A 24,686-nucleotide genomic window follows, 5' to 3' on the forward strand; every position below is an offset into this window, starting at 1 on the left:
CTAAATATACAATCATGTCATCTGCAAACAGAGACAATTTGACTTCCTCTTTTCCTAATTGAATACCTTTATTTCTTTCTCTTGCCTGATTACCCTAGCCAGAACTTCCAACACTATGTTGAATAGGAGTGGTGAGAGAGGGCACCCTTGTGTTCCACCGGTTTTCAAAGGGAATGCTTCCAGTTTTTGCCCATTCAGTATGATATTGACTGTGGGTTTGTCATAAATAGCTCTTATTATTTTGAGATACATCAGAATGAACAACTGTTAAGTGGAGAAATAGAAAAAAATAACTAGGTGCCCAGACAGACTTTCAACGAGGTAATAGAAAGAGAAAACCAGTCTGCAAAGTATTTGTAAAAATAATGTCAAAAAGATTTGCTTAGCCATTCTTCAATCACAGTAAAATGTCTCTTGGTAGTCAGATAAGGTCCAAATGCTAAGATATTTTGTCTTTCACTTCCCATTTTAACAGAGCATTATTTAATTTTGGATCAACTATTATGCACCACTTTTTGTACATTTTAAGGTGAGTATCACACTGAAGGTTAGAAGGGCTTAGACTGTAGCCCTGTGCTGTCCAGTACAGAAGCTGCTAGCCAGTAAGCACTGGAAATGAGACTACTTCCAATTATGATTCATTGTAAGTATAAAATACATGCTGGGTTTCAAATATTTGGTACAGAAAAATGTGAAATATCATTTTTATATTGATAGCATGTCGAAATTATACTATTTTAACATATTACAATAAATAACATATAATTTAATTTTTTTAAAAAAAGGAAGTAATCAGTAAGTAGGAATGGGTGCAAAAGATTTACAGGAGATGAGCAATCAGAACAGAGTCTCAAAGGATGAGTAGGATTTAACTGGGTGGGAGAAAAGAGAAATACCCTATTAGAAAGGACCCTGTCTGCAGACCTGAATTCCTTCCAATGACTTTCTTCTTAGCTGAAATTAACTTTTACTGTAGCACTGAAAAGATTAGGGACACTGCAATCAGGAGATTTACATTTAAAACCTTTCACCATTGAATAGCTTTGGACAAATCACTTAATAAATTGGGACTCCAATCCTCATCTAAAAACAGGTATCAGAAAAATTCTACTTCACATGGCTGTGGTAATACTTAAATCAGATAATATGTTAAAGAGCTTGTTGTAAAGCACCTTGAAATATATAATTCTCTCCTCTTCTCCAGTATTTCAGTATTGGCATGTCTCCCCAGTAATTTATTTCATACGACCTGCTTTTTCCTTCAATTACTTTCTGCAGTCCGGGAGCTCTGTGTATGTAAACATAGTTTCAGGTACTTGAAAATACCTCACCTCCATTCTGAATACGGATATCATCCACAGATATCAGACTCTTCTAATTGACTTTTAGGGGCCATGGTATAGAGAAAATCATCCTGATTTTTCTGCCCAATGAATGGCAGCACCATCCATCCAGCTGAGTAAGCTAATACCTAGCAGTTATATTTAGATCTCTCCCTCAACTTGTGAATAATCCCCAATCTGTGAATGAGCCCCATCTTCCTAAATACCTCTCATTTCTATTGCCGCCATGCAAGTCTAAGCTCTCATCTTCACCTGAACTATTGCCATAACTTCCTAGATGCAGTTATATCATTGACTTTTACCCATCTCTCCACAAGCCATTCTTCATTCTGCAACCCAAGTGATTTTTCAACATTAGGGGAAAAACATTGTCTTGTAGCATTAGGTACAATGTTACCTGTACATTTTTTGTAGATGTTCTTTCTCAAGTTGAGTCCTCTTCTATTCTAAGATTGATGATAACATTTTATCATGAAGGGGTGCTGAATTTTGCCAAATGCTTTCAATACAGTGAATTGCAGGAACTCTGCCTCATATCTAACTACTAAAGGAAACTGACTGAATAGGAGATGGGGTTGGAAGGAAAGGGGAAAATGGTATCATCTGAAATAACTGGATGCATCAATGGCCTAGTGGAAGGGGATAAGCTAGAGGCCACCCGGTAGTCTCTCTGGTTCCATGATTCAAAGGCAATTGGGTACATACCACATTACTTGAAACTGCTGACTTCATGGCAGTCTGTGGTCGACAACTGGGACCTTTTCTCCAACTCTCAGAGCAGCATCATGGAATGCCTCTAGAAAGCTGCAGCTTGTATCCATTTGCTCTGCCTTGCTGTCCCGTGATATATAGCAATTATGACATCTCCAACATGAAATTGGGGATGCAGATTACCCACTATTCACTGGCAGTCCTTGCAATTAGCTATTAAGCTTCAGCTGCCAAACCCCCAGGGCAAATCTATTCAGAGGATAATTAATTAAACTTGACTTTCTCATTAGAAACCCATAGTTTTCCTAACCTTTCATCCAGGCCATGGACTCCATGTGATGAATGTCACCTTATAATTTGTCATATCAGTCATATCTATCTCACAGCACTGGATGCAACTTAAAATGACATCTCCTGGTTTTGCAGAATGAAAAGTTTGGAGAAAAAAAAGTGCTGGCCTTTAATAATTAAAGATATTGTGAGGCCACATGCGGTGGCTCACACCTGTAATCCCAGCAATTTGGGGAGGCAGATTACTTGAGGTCAGGAGTTCAAGACCAGCCTGGTGAACATGGTAAAACCCCCCTACTTAAAACAAAAACAAAAACAAAACTTACTGGGGCGTGGTGGTGCATGCTTATAATCCCAGCTATTTGGGAGGCTGAGGCAGGAGGATCACTTGAACCCAGGAGCAGAAGTTGCAGTGAGTCTAGATTGCTCCACTCCACTCCAGCCTGGGTGACAGAGTGAGACTCCATCTCAAAAAAAAATAAAAATAAAAATAAAATAAATAAAACCAACAACAACACAAAAAAACCTGAAATAACAAAGACCAGTAAAATATGTTTTAGTGATTCATTTCTATTGTATCAGCTTTGAATCATTTTCAAATCCTCATTCTCTTGGCCATTCTTCTGTATGAATGGTGCTCAGACTTCAGAAAGCATGATACTTATCATCATATAAAGATGCTTATGGCAGATTCCTGGGCCCTGCCTTTAGATTCGGTAGGTTTGGAAGCATTGCATGATTCTAATGCAGGTGATCCATGAACACAGAGCTCTCACCTCTGGTGTTGTACCTTGGCTTTGCCAGTAACAGGACAACACTGGGCATGGGTCTCCGTCTCTGCTGTCTGAGCACACTGAAAATTCCCAGGTAGAGATGGGTTTGAGCTGAATGGCAGATATATCATTGGTTAGCCACCACTGGAGTCTGCCCTCTGCAATTTAACTTAAGAAAAATCCCATAGTCTTGGGGATGAGGTATAAGGTCACAGACAGTGATAGTAAGCCCAATTCAAATAGCTGAGGACAAGACTCACGAATTTTCCTTTAGAACATTTTTAAATATTAAACTGTCTTGCTGTCCTTCTGCCCCATTGGTCAAAGTTTCCAGAGCCTCTTCTTTGTTCATTAATACAAACAACAAAAACAAGAGTAATAATAACCCTTTATATTCCATAGTGGGATAACAGACTGATTGAATTTCAGGACCAGAAGAAATCAAGATTGTCTCATTCAACCCCAAGGGGTAGAAAGCAGATAATGTGGTGACAGGGCAGAGTCCTGACTCTCAGTGCAGAATTTTCTGATAGAACTTTGCAAAATTGTTTCATGGCTATGCATCATTAATCTATCTGTTTTATCTGTGCCTCTGCCTCAGAACAAAACTCAAAATATTCCCTAGAAGACAAATAATCAGAGGCAACCAACCAAACTCCACTCTATCTGACTTGTAGGATGGTCTGTGGCTGACAATCGCCTGGGGCTGGACCTGCACAGGCTCCATCTTATGAATGGCAGAAGGAGCACACCCAACCCCTGGAGTAAATCTGTCTTCTCTATAGTAAAATTATTGTCACAAATAATCATGAACTGAAACGAATCATAACAATAACCAAAAAAGCAATGCTGACAATAAAAGTTATCTTTTGTTTAATGTGTTGCAGATAAATATGTTTTACTTTACAAAATGTAAAAGATAAAAAATAAGATATTATAGCACAAATATGCAAAAATAACGACTGATATTTTTTCATTGCATTTATATACATGTATATTTTGAGACAGAGTCTCGCTTTGTCACCCAGGCTGAAGTGCAGTGGCTTAATCTCAGCTCACTGCAACCTCCACCTCCAGGGTTTAAGTGATTCTCGTGCCTAAGCCTCCTCAGTAGCTGGGACTAGAGGTGCATGCCACCATGCCCAGATAATTTTTGTATTTTTAATAGAGATGGCATTTCGCCATGTTGCCCAGGCTGGTCTCAAATCCTGGCCTTAAGTGATATGCCTGCTTCGGCCTCCCAAAGAGCTGGGATTTAAGGGCATGAGCCACGTGCCTGGCCTGCATTAACATATTTTTAAAGGGAAAAAACCTTAGACCTATATAATGGCTTGTCAAAGAAATGAATAGTGTTACAATTAAATAATAAATAACAAGAATAGAATTTACAATGAATATCAATTTTAAGAATGTCACTCAAAATATCTCATATATGAATAAAAATTTGCCCTTACCAAACAAAAATATTATACCTCACAGTTTCACTGTTTTAAATTCTAAACACAAAACCAAAAACTCCAAGAAATTATACAGATGATAGAATTGAAGCAAGTGAGATTCTGTTTCTTCATCTTTGCAATCTCAGTGCTATGACTGTTTCTTTGGACTCCGCAGTGTAAATGCAGGAATATATGCATACCAGGAGTAGAGGCACAAGCTACCCCTGAAGGAAGCTGGAATGACTGCGATCTGTCACAAATTCTTCTCCAAAGAAAGCATGCTGCTGAGTCAGTGTGTGGGGTAGCGGTGGGAGGGGAAGGGGAATAAGAATTCCCTGTATAACTGGGAATTTTCTTAATTAACTTCCATATAGAATACAATTACTAAATGATAATGGATACAAATATGTAAATTTGAAGGTTAGAGATATATTAATCAAACTCAGAAGTAATTTCAGCAATTATTTGGAACTCAGACCAAGAAAAGATATTTTAGGAGTGTTAAGTATTTTATCATTGGCTCTGTTCAGAATTGCCAGACCATGATAATAATTAAAAGCAGACTACATTTTAGGACATCTACAAAGAGCCTAGAGCTAACTGTCATACTTAATAGGGAAAGACTGAATACTTCTCCCTAAGATGGTGAACAGGCAAGGATACCCTCTTTCATCAGTTCTATTCGATATTGTACTAGAAGTTCTAACCATTGCAAAAAAAGGCATGAAAAAGAAAGAAAAGGTACACATATTGGACAAAAAAAAAATAAAACTACCTTTTTCACACATAAAAGCTACTAGAATGAAAAAGTTGAATTTAGCAAGGTCATAGGATACAAGGTGAATGTATAAACTCAATTATATTACTGTATATCAGCAATGGACATTTGAAAAAAAAATAAAAAATACAATTTCATTTACAATATCATCAAAAAACATACCATAGTTTGAGGTAAATGTAACAAAATTTATGTAAGATCTGTACACTGAAAACTATAAAACATTGCTAAAAATGAAATAAGACCTAAATAAATGGAGGCACAAATCATGTTCATGGATCTGAAGATTCAGTATTGTTAAGATGGAGATTCTCCCCAAATTGGCTCATAGACTGAACATAATCCCTGCCAAAAATCCAGCAGATTTTTTTTTAAAGCTTGGCAAGCTGATTCCAAACTCTATATGGAAATTAAAATGATTTAGAAAACCAAAGCAATTTTAATACTTTCTATAAAACTATAGTAATCAAACGTGATAATGGCAAAAAGACAGATATGTGATCAGTGTGGCAGAGACAGTCCAGAAATAGACCCACACAGGTATGGTCAAGTGATTTTTGTGCCAAGGCATTTCAATGGGGAAAAAGGGGTGCTTCAGCAAATGGTGCTAGGACATTCATGGCAAAAGTAAGTATTGGCCCTTGCCTCACGCCATACTCAACAATTAACTCAAATTGTATATAGGCAACATGTAAAAGTGGAAACCACAAAACTCCTAGAAGAAAATCTAGGAGAAAATCTTGGCAACTTTAGTGTAGGCAAATATTTCTTGAACAGAGCATTTTAAACCCACAAACTATTAAAAACATAATTTGTAAACTGAGCTTTTATAAAATTATTATTTTTGCTCATTGAAAAACACTATTAAGAAGATGAAAGAGAAACCACAGAATGGGAAAAAAAAAATATTTGCAAACGTATATCTAACAAAGGACTTGTAGGTTGAATATAAAAAGACCTATTACAACTCAGCTGTGAAGACAGACCAATTAAATATAAGCAAGATATTTGAAAAGACCCTTTGCTAAAGAAGATAAATGAATGACTAATAAGCACATGGAAAGACCTCAACTTCATTAGCCATTAGGCAAAGGAAAATTCCATTAGGCATTAGGAAAATGCACATTAAAACTAAACCAAGATATCATTTCACACCCAATAGAACAACCAAAATTAAAGAGACAGGCAATACTAAGTGTCAGTGAGGATGTGGAGTGCCTGGAAGTCTCCTACAGTCCTGGTAGGAGTGTAAAATGTTACTATTACTTTGGAAAATACTTTGGCAGTTTCTCATAAATTTAAACACATATTTGCCATGTGATCTACCAATCCCACTCCAGGTATTTATCCAAAAGAAATGAGAACATGTATCTACAAAAAGACTTGTACACAGATGTTCATAGCAGCTTTTTAATATACAGATGCTCCTTGGCTGACTTACAATGCAGTTATGTTGAAAATATCATAAATCAAAAGTGCATTTACCATACCTAACCTACCAGACATCATAGCTTAGCTTAGCCTACATTAAATGTGCTCAGAACATTTACATTAGCTTAGGCTAGGCAAAATCATCTAACACAAGCCTATTTTATAATCAAGTGTTGAATATCTCACATAATTTATTAAATAGTGTACTGAAAGTGAAAAATAGAATGGTTGTATGAGTACTTGAAGTATGAATTCTACTGAATGTGTATTGCTTTCACAATATCTGAAAGTTGAACCATCATAAGTCAGGAACTGTCAGTTTATACAAAATACACCAAAACTAGAAACAATCCAAATGCCCATTAACAGAGAATTGATCAACAAATTGCAGTATATCTATATAATGGAATGAAGCTTAGCAAGGAAAAGGAAGAATCCACCGATACATGCAACAATATGGATGAATCTCAAAAGCATTATGATAAATGAAAGCCCGATCCATTCACTCTATACAGAATTCTAGAAAATGCAAACTTTTCTATAGTGATAGAAAGCAGATTAGGAGTCACCTGCGGGTGGGGAGAAGGGGAGATTTATTGCAACAGGACACAAGGGAAATTTTGAGGGTTACGAAAACCTTGTGTGTCTTGATTAAGATGCTTACATGGTTGTATACATTTTCTAAAGCCTACCCAAAAGCATATTTTAAATGGAAGCATTTTATTAGACATAAAATGTCTACAATGTGTTGCAAAAAGGTTCACTGAAACCAAAACCAAAAACCAAAAAAACACCCAAATTCCCAAATCCTCAACTAGCTGCTTTTCTCTCAGTCCATTCCTGCTGCTATAACAAAATACGACAGACTGAGTACTTTGTAAACAATAGAAATTTAGTTCTCAGGGTTCTGGACCCTGGGAAGCCCAAGATCAGGGAGCCAGCAGATTCAGTGTCTGGCGAGAGCTGGTCTCTACTTCCAAGACGGTGCCTTTTTGCTGCGGCCTGTGGAGTGGGTGATCATTGAGTCCTCACATGGCAGAAGGCAGAAGGGGAAAAAAAGATGAAGACTCCAAGAAGCCTCTTTTATAAGAGCCTTAATCCCATTCACCAGGAAGGAGCCTTATGGCTTAATCACCTTCTGAAGGTCCCACCTCTTAATACTATTATTGCATTGAGGATGTAGTTTCAGTATGAATTTTGGAGAGACACAAACATTCAAACCATAGCACTGCCCATTGTCACGCTGGATGCAGGGTTATAAAGGGAACATCTACTATACTGAGCTCCCTCCTGGCAAATATGTACTTCAGCTCCCAAGCTTTCACATGGTTCCTTACTGTGTGGAGGAGCAATAGGCCCCACATAAACCTCTACAGGAAGCCTGGGATAGAGGTAGGCTTAAGGGGCCTGCTCTGTGCTCCCTTGACTCTTGGATCCCACCTAGCTTTCTGTGGGGAAGGAAGGGTACCTCCTCCCAAGTGGAGAACTTAGCTGTCCTCAGCCACCAGACTTCCAAAGGGAAGGGGAAGAAGGGTGCAAGGAACAGAAGACACTTGTCCTGCTTTAGAACTCTCTGGAATGACAGGCTTTTTTTTTTTTTCTTTTTTTTATTGATGACTCTCTCAATGAAAACACTAGCATGGAAGTTTTCCATGCATTACCTTATTCAAATCCTTATAATAGCCCTAAATGTAACTCCTTCTGTTATGCCAGTTTACAGAAAAAGCAAAAGGACCAAAAAGGCTAAGAAGCGGTCTTAAGCTTTCAGAGCTAGTACACAGCAGAACACAATCCAATGCAGGATGTCCAAGCTATGTTCTCACCATCACATGACCTTTGATCCGGGTTGCTCATGCCCATCCTTCCCTCATCACCCTTCCCCACGTGCACTCAGTTGGCAGTGGCAGGCTCATGTTCAGAACAGACAGTGCCTAGGCCTGGAACACAGAGTTCTGTTCCCCTCTCTGCTCCAGCTACATCAAGAGTGCCCAAAGTTCAGACTCCCATCAAGTCATTTTCTCTATAATTCAAATACAGAAGTACTTTTAAGAGACATACAGCATTCCTGCTATTCCCGTGTGCTATAAATATGTAATTTATGGGGAAAATGGGAACTCTGTGTCATATCCGAATTGAGAACTATTTGAAGAAAGGAAAAAAATATCCCATCATATTGAGTCACGGAGAAAAATAACTACTGCATATCATACTAGTAAATAGGAATGTAAAAATAGCTTCTGGGAGGAAGTGTAAATTAAATGTTAATATGGCCTTGAATTTATTTCAAGTATTTTTCATCAAGCATTTGCATTTTTCATTTCTACAACCTGATCAATTTCTCCCTATTAAACCAAGGTCAAATAATTTTAGGTGCTAACTTGGAAAGCCTTAAGATCAATGTGCTCGACTCCCTTTCAAAAGAAGAAACATACAGCATCTTTTCTTTGCAAACAGGTATCATGGCGCATAGGGCATTAGTCACTGAAGAAAGAGATGGCGGTGGAGCCATGGCTGCTTTTTCTCTGGCTTGCCCAGAGCATGCAGTTCAGTGCGGGGTGGATGCCTCATTTTTCTTTGCCCATCACTCCTCTTCACATGGAAAGCTGCCCACCCTACTCTGACCACGTGGTCAAGTGAGCGCTGGCATCCTGGCCACACAGGTGAGAAAGCCAGCCAAGCAGGTCTCTTCAAGTCCTTTCTCAAGATTTTTTGAATGTGAACTAGAGAAAGAGAGCACCGCAGGGAACCTGGGAGCCCAGGCATGGCAGGCAGCGGGGTTTCTGACAGAGTGGGGAAAGTCGTACCGAAAAATCCCTGACGCTCCGGACCAGATTGTTTCCCCAGCCACCAACTTGGTGCCTCCCAAGGGTTTTGTTATGCATAGGATCACACATCATAGACAAGGCACTGTGTCAGGAGCCCTGTGGACTGCTTCTGTCCTTCTGGAACCCAAGCTGGAGTCACAGAATCCAAGAATTCTCAGCTGCAGTTAATAAATAATGAACAACGCTTCCTAGCTCCTGCCCTGCCTCAGGTACTGTGGAAGGTATTTGATACAACTCACTTCATTTAATCCCCACAACAAGCTAAGGAGGTATGGACTATTGAAATCTTCATTTCACAGATGAAAAACAAAACCAAACTAAATTGGAAGCTGTGAAATGTCAAGAAATCTCACCATCATTAAGCTTTTCTCCATTACCATGGGGAAACTATAAGCTTGCTTGCTCTAGATCTGGACTCTTTCCTCACCATCCTTGTGTAGACAGGAACTACAAAAACAAATCTAAACTAAAAGCCTGGTGCAAATGACCCCATTTTCAAAACAAAAATGGAGCTGCCAAGTGGGAAGATGAGCCCAGTAGCTGGGGCCTGGCCAGCATGGCAATCCAACTGGACATTGCACTCACACACGATATGGATTCCGCACATGGGCACCAGGGAGGGCAGCTGAGGGTGGACTTAGGGAAGAGCCTCAAATTTCTACAGGATAGGTTTCTTAAAAAATTAAACTTTATGTGGCAAAATATATATAAAATAAAATTTACCTTTTTAGGTGTACAATTTGGTGGCATTAAGTACGTTCATATTGTTGTGCAACCATCACCACCATGCATCTCCAGAATATTTTCATCTTCACAAAGAGAAAGTCTGTACCCCTTAAACCATAACTCCCCATCTCTCCTCCACCCCCCAGCCTCCGGCAGCTACCATTCTGCTTTATATTTCTATAAATGTGACTACTCTAAGCACCTCATGTAAGTACCTACACAGTATATGCTTTTAATGGCAAGTTTTCAATCACTCCAAGTATTCACCAAATACTTTGCCCAGCATTGTGCTAGGCTTTATGGGGGAAATGTACCAGCTCTCATTCCTGCCACAGAGACCATTCTAGCTGAGCTGTGAAAGCAAGGTTAGCTTCTAAGAAACAACGTATCAGATGCACAATACTAGCCTGGAGGACAAGAGAAACTTGGGTGAGGGAGAGATCCTTCTAACATAGTGTAATCTAAGCAGTTTTCATAAGGGTGATGACTCAGTGAATGAGTAGGAGGTTTGGTTGGGCGGAGAAGAGGATTTCGGATTAACTGAATCATACATCCAAGCAGGCAGGCTGGATCATCCTGAGTAGTGCCAGCCAACACCAAAAGCAACAGCATGCTGATAGTTTCTCTGAGGACAGAGCGATATACCCTACATCTGCTTGTGCCCCCAAGCCACACATACTCAGGTAATGGTTTGCTTTTCTCCTATGTCAAGAAATGCAAAAGAAAAAAATTGACCAGGTGCAGTGGCTCACTCCTGTAATCCCATCATTTTGGGAGACTGAGGCAGGAGGATAGCTTGAGCCCAGGAGTTCAAGACCAGTCTGGGCAACATGGCATGACCCCATTTTTCTCCCCCAAAAAAACCAGGCAGGCATGGTGATGCGTGCCTCTGGTCCCAGCTACTAGGGAGGCTGAGGCAGGAGGATCACTTGAGCCCAGGAGGATAAGGCTGCAATGAGCTACGATTATGCCATGACACTCCGGCCTGGGCAACAGACTGAGACCCTGTGTCAAAAAAAAAAAAAAAGAAAGAAAAATTTAAATGATTGAGAGTTGGGGCTTGCTATTGTTTTTATAATTATCTCAGAAAACAGCTAAACCAGCTCTTCTGTGCAAGTTTATTTTTCCTTTCGCAAAAAGTTTGTAAACACTTCTGAAACTTGCGTGGATGTCTGAACACCGAGGTCAGGTCACATCAACCCTGACTACGGTTGCAGAGTGAGACCCCTGGAATCATGGTGGGATAAGCCTCCAGAGGTTCACTCATACCAGCCTTTTAAACAAGCAGGTGGGAGTCATACCAGCCCTTTAAACAAGCAGGAGGGAGCCCGACCCCCAGCCTGCCAGTTCTTTGAACAAGTGTGCCAGTGGAGCAGTGCTCCGTGGAGACAAGGCTCTCTGTACGAGGGTTGCCTCCCATGTCTTTTCCATATCCCCTCCCACCAGATCTGTCTTCTGCTTTTCCAGGTATAAGCCTCATTTAGGGACCCTGGTAGAGAGGTAAGAACAAAAAGGCCTGTACCATGTCATATTGGTTTGCCTTTGCTTTCCTGTCTTTCTTTTTATTTCCTCCCCACCTTCCCTGTGTGATGTAGCAGTAAATAAAACTACTCCTGCCTTTACACAAAAGCATTTCTCATTGTGTCTCACAGCAGATAGCTTCGATTCTGGCCATCCATTCAACTGTATGCGTGTTAACAGAAATCGCCATTGTGGAGCTAAGTGAAGCAGACAGAAAGTACACCATGGGCCTTTATGAGGCATCCTAGAACCCTAGGAGAGGAAAAACATGAGATGGCAGTGAGTGAGTCCCCTGCCAGCCTCCTCCATTCTTAGGCAGTAGTAGTAGTTTATGGTGAATAGATGTACATAAACCACAACAAAACAATACAGAGTGGTAGACTAATGAATCCTGAAAAGGAGTTGAAATTCTGGGATAAATCTCTGTACCAGTTCTTCCTAACAGTTCTGAGAAATAGAAATCAGTATCAAATGCCTTGCTGAGGATTTCCATAGGAAAAGAGCCATTTCTTTCTGCAACCAGTATTTTCCTCTCATTCCAGTGATGTAGAAAAGGTCACCCCGGGCCAGGCGTGTTGGTTCACACCTGTAATCCCAGCACTTTGGGAGGCTGAGGCAGGTGGATCACCTGAGGTCAGGAGTTCAAGACCAGCCTAACCAATATGGTGAAACCCCATCTCTACTAAAAATACAGAAATTAGCCAGGCATGGTAGCGGGCACCTATAGTCCCAGCTACTCAGGAAGCTGAGACAGGAATCGCTTGAACCCGGGAGGCAGAGGTTGCAGTGAGCTGAGATCGCACCACTCCAATCTGGGTGACAGAGCGAGACTCCGTCTCAAAAAAAAAAAAGGAAAAAGAAAATGTCACCCCAGGGAGCACTACTCCCTAGAGTCGCATGCCCCAGTGACGCTGGCCTCTGCACAGCAGCTCAGGCTCCTCAAATACACTGAGGCCAGTAACACACAGCAGTGAGACGTGGGAACCGCAGACCACACTGGAGTTACTTCTTACCAACTCCATTTCCCATCTATTCTCTTGTTTATTACTTCCTGGTACATATTGAACAGGCTGAATCTTAAAAATATCTCAGTTCTGGCCTACAATATTCCAACAGTCCAACTGGTCTACTCAGCTCTAGTCTGTACTTTTTCCAAACACATCCCCCATACTTGCCTGAGGTGGTATATTTAAAACATAGCTCTCACCATGTAACTCTCTTGCCTAAAACTACTGCAGGATAAACTCCAAGCTTAGCGCACTATGTTTCAAGCAAAAAGAGACTTCACATATATAATTACAGTAAAAATTTCCAGTCTCAAAGATAAGTTTTAAAAATTTCGTAAGTATCCAAGCCAAAAGCCAACCAACAAAATAAACATAAAGTATACATTAACATTTTTCTAATAATAAATGGCAGAAGATGATGGCTATGGTTTGAATGTGTCCCCAAAGTTTATGTATTGGAAACTTAATTCCTCAACGCAACCGTGTTGACAGCTAAGAAATTTAAGAGGTGACTGCAGACTCTTCTTGAATGGATTAATTGTGGGAGTGGGTTTGCTCTAAAAGCAAGTTTAGTGCACTCTCCCTCACTGTGTCTCTCTCTCTTTCCCTCTCTTTCTCCCCCCTACCCACTGCCCCATCTCCCCCCTCCCTCTCTCTCTCTCTCTCTCTCTCTCTCTCTCTCATTCTTTCTTGCCCTTCTGCCTCTGCCATGGGATGATGCAAGAAGGCTCTCACTAGATGCAGCCCCTTGATCTTGGACCTCCAAGGCTCCAGAACTGTAGGCCAGATAAATTTCCTCTTTTTATTAATTACCCAGTCTCTGGTGTTCTGTTATAGCAGAACAAAACAGATTAAGACAATGTTAAGTTAAACAATGGGGTAGAAGTGACCCAGCACAGTGGTTCACACCTTTAACCCCAGCATTTTGGGAGGCTGAGGTGGAAGGATCACTTGACACCAGGAGTTTGAGACCAGCCTGGGAAACATAGTGAGACCCTGTCTCTACCTTCCAAAAAAAAGAAAGAAAAAAAACATAAATAAATTAGGTGGGCATAGTGGCATGTGCCTGTACCCCCAGCCGCTTGGGAGGTTGAGGCGGGAGAATCACTGGCATGCAGGAGTTTGAGACTGAAGTGAGCCATGATTATGCCACTGCACCCCAGTCTGGGTGACAGAACAAGACCTTCTTTCTGAAAACAAAAGAAAAAAACAAAAGGAAGGTGGGTCTGAAAAAGTCTAAAGGTGAACATTAAAAACGGTTCACCATTTGCGAATGGGTTTCGTTACAATCATAATCAGTATAAAATGAGGACATTATTTGAAAGACACACAGTCATTTATAGTTAGAAAAGCAAAGCCTCTTTATTTTGACATACGTTTCTTCCATTACTCTCCTTGCTCCCTTAGCCCTGCTTCCTGCAGTCAGCCCTCAGATTATCTGCATCCTAGTCCTTGTCTTAATCGTTGCATTTAGGGAAATCCAAACTAAGAAAGCACGTAGAGAGTGGCCCTACAAAATAGAAGCTACTTGTAGCTACTTGTAGGTCTGAACCTTCAAATCTCAGGATAGAATTCTGGTACTGGATCATTCACCCACCAAACAGTAACAAGGACCTCATTTCTAGTGGTAAGTGGGGTGATGGTAACCCTTGGTGTGCTGTAATATTAGGATTAAGACTCTTACCTGTGATGGGTTAAGATGAGAAACAGGTGGAAAGGGAAATGTTGGTTTATACAGTAGCTTTAGCTGGTCATATATGCATATAATCTCCACAAACAGCTAGTCTGATAGACAACTGGAATAGCCTATTAAAGTTTCAGCTAAAGTGCCATTTGGAGGATAATACCCTGTAAACATGAGATAGTGTCCTCCAGAATAAATTGCATGCACTAAATCAATGATTTATGGGTCTGTGTCCACAACACCTAGGATACGTTAGTCTTCAACACTGTATAAGCTTCCTATTACCACAAAACTTCAATCCATATTGTGTCTACTAACATTTATATAAAAGTAGCTGGACCATACCTTTACTCTCCTAATTCCCAGTTCATCAAACTATCTTCCACTTTTTCCTAGATCAGCTAAGCTTCAAGCAGCTGCTAGCCACTGCATCCATCTCCTCAAAAAAAGTAATTCTGAGGTTCTGATGAAGCCCACAGCAAAAACACTTTCCCAGTCAGTCTTTCCCAGCCTTGCTCTCCATTCCAGCAACTCTGTTCCCCTGGTTTCATGTCTAATTTTAGGGGGCAAGCTTTTCTTCCTCCTTCTCCTCTCTTTTCCTCCCTCCTTCTCTTCATCCTTCCCTTCATTTCTGTCTTCTTCCTTTCAAACCCAGCCAAAGATGTATATAATTGAGCAAAAACTAAGTAATCTAGGTAATCGGGACAAAAGGAAAATAGAGGAAGAAAAATAAAAGATGAAATAAGAAGGGTAATATTAGCATACAGAGAAGTTGACCACGTGGCACTTGTAGGTGCTTTGAGTTGAACTATGTCCCTGCAAAAGATGTGTTGAAGTCCTAACTCTGGGCACTTGCGAATGTGACCTTATCTGGAAATAAGGTGATTGCAGATGTAATCATGTTAAGACACCCACTAGGGTGGGTCTTAATCCAATATAGCCAGCATCCTTATAAGAAAGGGGAAGTTTCGACACAGACACCCAGGGACAATGCTATGTGATCACAGAGGCAGCGATTGGAGGGATGCAACTGCAAGCCAAGGAACACAAGGTATTGCTAGTGCTATGGTTTGAATGTTTCTGTCCCCTCCAAAACTCATGTAGAAACATAATCCCCAATGTGCTGGGAGGAACAGCCCAGTGGGAAATGTTTCAGTCATGAGAGCCCTGCCCTCATGACTAGATTAATGTAATTATAAAGGGCTTGATGAAGGGAGTTTCTCCTCCTACCTCTTGCCTTCTGACATGTGATGATGAAACCAGAATGCTCTCACCCATTGCTGGCATCTTGTTAGGGAACTTACCAGCCTCCAGAACTATGAGCTAATAAATGCCTGTTCATTATAAATTACCCAGTTTTAGGTGTTCTGTTATAGTAGGCATGAAATGGACTAAGACAGCCAGCCACCACCAGAAGCTAGGGAAAGGTAAGGAAGTACAAAGGGTACTTCAAAAAAGTTCATCAATAATGTGTATCATGCTCAGCGCGGTGGCTCACGCCTGTAATCCCAGCACTTTGGGAGGCCAAGGCAGGCAGATCACTTCAGGTCAGAAGTTCAAGACCAGCCTGGCCAACATAGCAAAACCCTGGCTCTAATAAAAATACAAAAATTAGCCGGGTGTGTTAGCATGCGCCTGTGATCCCAGCTACTGGGGAGGCTGAGGTGGGAGAATTGCTTAAACCTGGAGGTTGAGGCTGCAGTGAGCAGAGATCACACCACCGCACTCCAGCCTGGGCAACACAGTGAGACTCCATCTCAAAAAAAAGAAAAGTGTATCATGAAAAAATTGTGCATGGATTTCAAAGTTTTTCCACACCAATAAACTGGTACTAACTTGTATACCATGTCTGAATAGGGTCTAGTTTGAGGCATGAAGAAGGATAAGACTTCAGTTTGAAAACGGTCCACATCAGAGCAACTTGAAGTCAGCTAATGCAAGAATCAACCTCAAATTTATGGTGAAGTTTGGGGAGAAGAGTGGTAAAATCATTGATGCTTTACAGAAAGTTTATGGGGACAATGCCCCAAAGAAATTAGATGTTTACAAATGGATAAGTTTAAGAAGGGATGAGACAATGTTGAAGATGAAGCCCATCGCGGTAGACCATCTACATTGATTTGCAAGAAGAAAATTCATCTTGTTTGAGCCCCAACTGAAGAGGACCAACGATAAATAGCAGAAACAATGGCCAACACCACAGACATCTCACCTGGGTCAGCTCACACAATTCTCACTGAAAAATTTTAGTTGAGCAAAGTTTCTACTCAATGGGTGCCAAAACCACTGTGCTCAGATCAGCTGTGCAGAAGAGCAGAATAAACAATGGGATCATTTCTTTGAAGAATTGGAACAGCAGATGAAACATGGCTTTACCAGGATGATCCTGAAGACAAAGCACCATCGGAGCAATGGCTAACAAGAGAAGAAAGTTACCCAGGCAAAGCAAAAGCAGACCAGTCAAGACCAAAGTTCCTGGCAACAATTTCTGGGGATGTTCAAGGCATTTCACCTGTTGACTTTCTGAGGGGCCAAACAACAATACCATCTGCTTATTATGAGAGTGTCTTGAGAAAGTTAACCAAAGCTTTAGTGAAAACACACGTGGGAAAGCTTCACCAGAGAGAGTATTTCTCTACCACAACAGTGCTCCTGCTTATTCCTCTCATCAAACAAGGGCAATTTTTTGAGAGTTCCCATAGAAAATCATTAGGCATCCACCTTACAGAGCTGACATGGCTGTCTGACTTCTTTTTTTTCTAATTGATATAGTTTAAATATTTGTCCCCTCCAAGTCTCATGCTGAAGTTTGATTCCCAATGTTGCAGGTGGGGCATAATAGGAGGTGTTTGAGTCATGGGGGCAGATTCCTCAAAAATAGATTAATGCCGTACCTGGGAGGTATGAGTTCTCACTCTTACTTCCCTCCAGATCTGGTTATTAAAAAGAGTCTGGCGCCTCCCTCTACTCCCTCTTTCCTCTTCTCTTGCCATGATGTCTGCTCCCCTTCCCCTTTTATCGTAAGTGGAAGCTTCCTGAGGTCCTCACCAGAAGCAGATGCTGACACCTTGCTACTTGTACAGCCTGCAGAACTGAGAGTCGAATGAGCCTCCTGTCAGGTATCCTTTTATAGCAATGCAAAATGGACTAACACACTAACATTTAAAAAAAAAAAAATGGCAGGCATGGTGGCTCATGCTTATAATCCCAAGACTTTGAGAAGCCAAGATGAGAGGATCACTTGAGCCCAGGAGTTCAAGACCAGCCTGGGCAACATGGTGAGACTCTGTCTCTACACAAAATACAAACTTAACCAGGCATGGTGGTGCCTGCCTGTCTCTGCTACTTGGGAGGCTGAGGTGGGAGGATTGCTTGAACCCAGGAGGTCGAGGTTGTAGTGAGCTATGATCGCACAACTGCACCCCAGCCTGAGTGGCAGAGTGAGACTCAATCTCAAGAAAACAAATGTAAAGTGTACCCATTTTTCTTCAGTTAATGATGTAAGAAAGACTGCATTGACATGGCTAAATTCCCAGGATGCTGGGAATGGACTAGATGGCTGGTATCATCACTTACAAAAGTCTCTTGAACTTAATGGAGTTTATGTTGAGAAATAAAATGTATATTTCTCATTTTTATCTTTTAATTCCATTTTTCCACAACCTTTTTGAAGTCCCCTCATATTCTTCCCTACAGGTTCCAAAGGTAACATAGCCCAGCGGACACCTTAATTTTGACGTCTAACCAAACCTCCAGGACTATGGAAGAATAAACACCTGTTGTTTTAAGCCAATCTGTTTGTGATACTTTGTTGTGGCAGCTCTAGGAAACTGACAGAGTAGGTATTCAACATTGGACTCAGCCCTCCCAGCAGCCAAAGCAGGAGACATAATCCACAGTGGGATTAAAAGGTCTCATTTGTTCAGGGCATGCAGCGCTTTTCATGACACGGAGAGATCAGAGAAAGTTCTCCTCTAGATCCTGCAGAGAAAACACTGTGGGATGCAGTAGACAGCTGTAGCAGATGACATCATGACACTAAATCTGATAATGAGGTTTATGCATCTGTTTCCTACAAGGTGCCTCTCTGAAGGCAGATGGCATTACCCCAGGGACAGTTTAGTAAAAGCACATCCAGGAACCAGAAAGGAAAGAGGGGACATTACCATCAACCTTATAGAAATAAAAAAAGTATAAAAAATACTATATTATGAGAAAGTATATACCAACACCTTAGATCATATTGATGAAATCAACAAATTCCTGGAAAAAATACAAACTACCAAAACTGACAAGAAGAAATAGATAATCTGAACAGACAGATAATAAATGAAGAGACTGAATTAGTAATCAACCACCTATGCATAAATCAAAGCCTGGGTCCAGATGGCTTCACTGTTGAATCTACCAAACATTTAAAGAAAAATTAATAGCAATTCTTCACAAACTCTTTCAAAAAATAGAAAAGAGCACTTGTCAACTCACTTTATGAGGCTGGTATTACCCTTATACCAAAAACAAGATAAAAACAGCCCAAGAAAGAAACCTAGAGACCAAAAGCACACCTGGGATGCACCACAACAGTGTGGTCCAAAGAACACAGCTCCATAATTGCATGTCTTTGAGGCAATCTTGATAAATATTTTTCTCAAACTGGGTTTGGTTTTGAGACAGGATCTCACTCCATCACCCAGGCTGGGGTGTAGTGATGTGTGTGATCAGGGCTCACTACAGCCTTCACCTCCTGAGCTCAAACAACACTCCCACCTCAGCCTCCTGAGTAACTGGGACCACAGATGTGTGCTACCATGCTGGGGGTGATTTTTGTTTTTTTTTTTTTTTTCTTTTTTAAGAGGTGATTTCGCCATGTTGTCCAAGCTGGTCTCAAACTCCTGGGCTCAACTAATCCGCCTGTTTTGGCCTCCCAAAGTGCTGGGATTACAGGCGTGAGTCACTGCACTGGGCCCAGCCTCAAACTGGGTTTCTGATAGCAGATTTCAAGGCTGTAATTTCTATAGAGAATAGGGAGAGTAAATATTTGTATTTCCAATGAAATGCAGGTCCTTACTTTTTGCCAACTTCCAGGGCAGGGGACAGAAATGAGATCCTCCTGTGAAAATTAAATGTTATTTATTTATGGTTAAATGCCTGATGAACATTAGGGGAATTGCCACTACCAAGAAAGTAAGAACTGAAGGTTGTTTTTCTTGCTGAAACTTGAACAAAGGATGTAGGGCAAAGAAGAAAAGTTATTAGATATTTGAGACATATTTTGTAGTTTGATTTTAAATGTAACACAAGAAGGAGATTTCTGATTACAAGAAAATTTAAGAATTTAGAAAAGTACTAAATTTAAGCATTGACTCACAAAATTTAAGAAAATTTAAGCACTGACTCACAAATAAGATAAGCTCCTTTTATCTGACTTAAAAAATACGTCGTTAAGATAATAAACATATAATGCCAGGAGTCCAATCCTTTTCAAGACTTCATTAAATGCTGCCACTTTCAAAACTATGTAGCCGTTCTCAATTTATTGTGGCACTTGCATATTTTCTCTTATATAATTTTTTACTTTCTTCTTGGAGTTGCATGTGTCTTACTGTCATACTGGAGTGTAATCCTCTTGAGGGCAGGGAGAGTCTCCAGACTCCTGCTTAGGCTTAAGATGGTGCTTTGCCTATAACCAGCACTTACTAAAAACTCCTCTATGAACCAATGAAAAGATCATGTATCTCATTACGTGGTCAGTTTAAAGTTAAATGGATTCTTTTAGACACTCAAAGCAATAAAGCTTCTTCTTCTTCTTGTTGTTTTTTTTTTTTTTTTTTTTTGAGACGGAGTCTTGCTCTGCCCCCCGGGCTGGAGTGCAGTGGCCGGATCTCAGCTCACTGCAAGCTCCGCCTCCCGGGTTTCCGCCATTCTCCTGCCTCAGCCTCCGGAGTAGCTGGGACTACAGGCGCCCGCCACCTCGCCCGGCTAGTTTTTTTGTATTTTTAGTAGAGATGGGGTTTCACCGTGTTAGCCAGGATGGTCTCGATCTCCTGACCTCGTGATCCACCCGTCTCGGCCTCCCAAAGTGCTGGGATTACAGGCTTGAGCCACCGAAGCTTCTTCTTAAAAGAACTGTCAGATACAATAAACTATAAAAATTTGTTCAAATATTTAAACATGAATTAGAGATGACTTTAACCTGATTCGTTTACACTAGTTACTTTTCTTTTTTATTTCTTTTATTTTATTATTATTTTTTAAACAGGGTCTCACACTATCGCCCAGGCTGGAGTGCAGTTGCACGATCTTGGCTCACTGCAACCTCCACCTCCAGGTTCAAGCAATTCTCCCACCTCAGGCTCCCAGGGAGCTGGGCTTACAAGGATCTGCCACCACACCCGGCTAATTTTTGTATTTTTCTAGTAGAGATGGGGTTTCACCATGTTAGCCAGGCTGGTCTTGAACTCCTGAACTTAAGTGATCCACTCGCCTGGGCCTCCCAAAGTGCTGGGATTACAGGTGTGAGCCACTGCACCTGGCCATTTATACTAGTTACTTTTCTTTTTCATGTTTTTATTGATACAAAATATTTGTACGTATTTATGGGGTACATGCGATATTTTGATGCATGCATACAATGTGTAATGGTTGTCAGGGTTATCAGGATACCCATCACCTTGAACATTTATCATTTCTTTGTATTGGGAACATTTTAAATCTTCTCTTCTACTCGACATCACTAATTAGCAGAGAAATGCAAGTCAAAATGACATCACCTTACACCTGTTAGGATGGCTATTATCAAAAAGTCAAAAGACAGCAAGTGTTGGTGAGGATTCGAGAGAAGGGGATGCTTGTACCCTTTTGGTGGAAATGTCAATTGGTGCAGCCATTATGAAAAATAGTATAGAGGTTCCTCAAAAAATTAAAAATAGAACTACCATATGATCCACTAATACTACTATCGGGTATATTTCCAAAAGAAATAAAAACCCTATCTCCAAGAAGTATCTGCAGTCCCATGTTAATTGCAGCATTATTTACAGAAGCCAAAAGATATGGTAACAATCTAAGTGTCCATCAACTGATGAATAAAAAAAGAAACTGTGGTGTATACACACACACACACACACACACGGATATTATTCAGCCTTAAAGAAAAAGGAACTCTTACCATTTGCAACAACATGGATGTCTTAGAGAAGAGTATGTTAAGTGAAATAAGCCAGACACAGAAAGACAAATACTGCATGATCTCATATATATGTGGAATCTTAGAAATTAAAGTCAAACTCATAGAAAAAAATCTCTTCGGCTGAGTGCACTGGCTCACATCTGTAATCCCAGCACTCTGGGAGGTAGAGGCGGGTGGATCATGAGGTCAGGAGATTGATTTCACCCTGGCTAACACGGTGAAACCCCATCTCTACTAAAAATACAAAAAAGTTAGCTGGGCGTGGTGGCAGGTGCCTGTAGTCCCGGCTACTTGGGAGGCTGAGGCAGGAGAATGGCGTGAACCCAGGAGGCGGAGCTTTCAGTGAGCCGAGATTGCACCACTGTACTCCAGCCTGGGCAACAGTGCAAGAGTCCGTCTCAAAAGAAAGAAAAGAAAAGAAAAGAAAAGAAAAGAAATCTTCTCTTCTAGTTATTTGGAAATACAGTGTATTGTTGCTAACTATAGTCACCCTTCTGTGTTATCAAAAACTAGAACTTATTCCATCTTATCTGTTTGCTTGTATCCATTCACCAGCCTGTCTTCACTCCCCTACCCCTACACCCTTCTGCTCTCTACCTCCATGAGATCAACTTCTTTAGCTCCCACATGAGTGTGAACACGTGATTTTTGCCTTTCTGTGTCTGACTTATTAAACTTAACAAGATGGCCTTTAGTTCCCTGCATGTTGCTGCAAATGACAGGATTTCATTCCTTTTTATGGCTGAATAGTATTCTATTGTGTATATATACCACATTTTCTTTACTGATCTGTTTATAGACTTTGGTTGATTTCATATCTTGGCTATTGTGAATAGTGTGGCTATAAACGGGAGTACAAGGATCCCTTTGATACATTGATTTCCTTTCCTTTGGATAAATAACCAGTAGTGGGATTGAAGGATCATATGACAGTTCTATCTTTAGTTTTCTGAGAAGCCTCCATACTGTTTTCCATAATGGGTGTCTGGATATACATTCCCACCAACAGTGTACTCATTACTTTTCTTTTTATCAGATGTCCACAGCTATAAAGTGTCCTTTGGGCCTGAAGAAAAGTAGTAACCTAATAGTTGGCCTTCACATTGCAAAATTATCGCTTTGAACAGCAATCCCCAACCTTTTTGGCACCAGGGACTGGTTTTATGGAAGACAATTTTTCCATGGACAGGGGTGGGGAATGGGTTCGGGATGATTCAAGCACATCACATTTATTATGCACTTTATTTCTATTATTAGTACACTGTAATATATAATGAAATAACTATACAACTCGCCATAATGTAGAATCAGTGGGAGCCCTGAGTTTGTTTTCCTGCAATCAGATGGGCCCATCTGGGCATGATAGGAGATAGTGACAGATCGTCAGGCATTAGATTTTCATAAGGGGCACACAACCTAGATCCCTTGAATGCACATAGTTCACAATTGTGCTCCTATGAGAATCTAATGCCCCAGCTGATGTAACAGGAGGTGGAGCTCAGACGGTAATGCTAGTCATGGGGAGCGGCTGTAAATACAGATGAAGCTACCCTCTTTTGCTTGCCCCTTACTCACCTTCTGCTGTGCCACCAGGTTCCTAACAGGGTACAAAGGGTACTGATTCATGGCCCGGGGTTGGGGACCCCTGCCTTTGAAGACACCCAACCAGCTTCTTCTTCCAAAACCATTATTGGAAAGGTGGATTGTATTATTCTACCCAGTTATTTCTTGTCCTCCTTTTAAGAGTATTATTCAGCTCACTTATTGTTGATAGGGACAGAAGACAGGGAACTACTGGGTAGAATAAGGCAGTTCCCTGGCAAAGGCCCCACCCTCAAGCCTGGAAACCCATGGCCCTAAATGAAGAGAGGCGTTCCTGCTCTTGTGCCCAAAAGTTACCTTTTGGCCCTCCATGACCCCCTATCCTGTACCCAAATAAACTCCAGAAACCAGGCTCCAGCAGCAAAAGATGAGCAGATGAACAGAAGAGCAGAGCAGAAGAAAGGCAGGTAAAGAGAAGGAATGTTAGGAGGAGTTCAGCTGGGGACAGTCAGAGAATCCACCACTGAACGGTCAAACTCCAGGGGAAGATCATCTTCCTACTCCATCCGCTTTCCAGTTCCCCATCCATCCCACTGACTGCCACCCCTACCACCTGATAACCCCCACCCCACTACTCTACTTCACCAGCTTCATCCGTCAAGTCCATGTGTGACCTGATCTTTCTGGGAGGGGGGACAAGAGCTCGAGATACAGAAAGCTGTCAGACTGACCCTCTGCGCTTGCAAAAATGCAGAGCGTCTATTGAGCTGGTTAACACTTAAGCCGTCTGCTGATGGTAAGGCTAAAAGAGCACACTGTAACACAAGCCCATCTGGGCTCCAGGAATCACAGGTTCCTGCCCCTGGACACTGCTGTGGGGCTGGAAGCCCAGCGCCCCAGCTTTTGCACCCCGGCTCCTGCACCCTCCGTCTGCATGCTCCACCTCCCATAAGGGGTTTCAGCAGGGCAGAGACCCAACACACCAGCCACAGCCCTGTTGCATGTCCTGCAAAGGGCGGGGGAAGCGGGGAAATCAGGGAACTCTCCCGTTTCATTGCCACATGACTTGCAAGGCTTCCTTAAGATAGGGGTATACTTCCCCACCCACTGACAGCAAGTTTTGACCAATAGAACCTGAGCAGAACTGAGGCATGTGGAATGTGAGTTTGAGGAGCAGCTTGTGCCAGTCATGTACAAGAGCTAATCGTTAACATTTCCAGGAACTTGGCAAGCCACTTGTTAGACTGTTTGTAGCTTGAAATTGGCCATGGTGGGAGTATTAACATCACAGAAATAGCAAACACTACAAATCAGGACTTCCCCCTTCTCCCTCAAAGTTGGTTTACCAGCCCAGCAGGGAGCACGACCCAGAAAAGTTGATCTTTCAGCCTGGAGCCGGGAGTGAAGAAAACTAGTGGAGTACCAG

At 41.3% G+C, this 24,686-nt stretch overlaps 1 protein-coding gene across 2 annotated transcripts in view; it reads right to left on the reverse strand.

The window, feature by feature from the left end:
• The window catches only part of LOC105524105, a 65,641-nt gene that overhangs the window by 40,058 nt on the left and 897 nt on the right, over positions 1–24,686 (reverse strand). The window contains exons 3-5 of one of the 2 annotated variants that reach the window (XM_011959224.1): positions 19,598–19,639; positions 13,581–13,673; positions 11,935–12,090 (exon numbers count right to left, since the gene is read on the reverse strand). In XM_011959224.1, coding sequence (XP_011814614.1) covers positions 11,935–12,090; positions 13,581–13,673; positions 19,598–19,639 — 291 coding nt within the window. Of the gene's footprint in view, positions 1–6,924; positions 7,794–11,934; positions 12,091–13,580; positions 13,674–19,597; positions 19,640–24,686 lie in introns of those variants that run through there. The other variant, XM_011959225.1, reaches the window with a different exon arrangement.

This window comes from Colobus angolensis, unplaced genomic scaffold, assembly GCF_000951035.1.
Source record: "Colobus angolensis palliatus isolate OR3802 unplaced genomic scaffold, Cang.pa_1.0 Scaffold49, whole genome shotgun sequence".
Lineage (NCBI taxonomy): Eukaryota > Metazoa > Chordata > Mammalia > Primates > Cercopithecidae > Colobus > Colobus angolensis.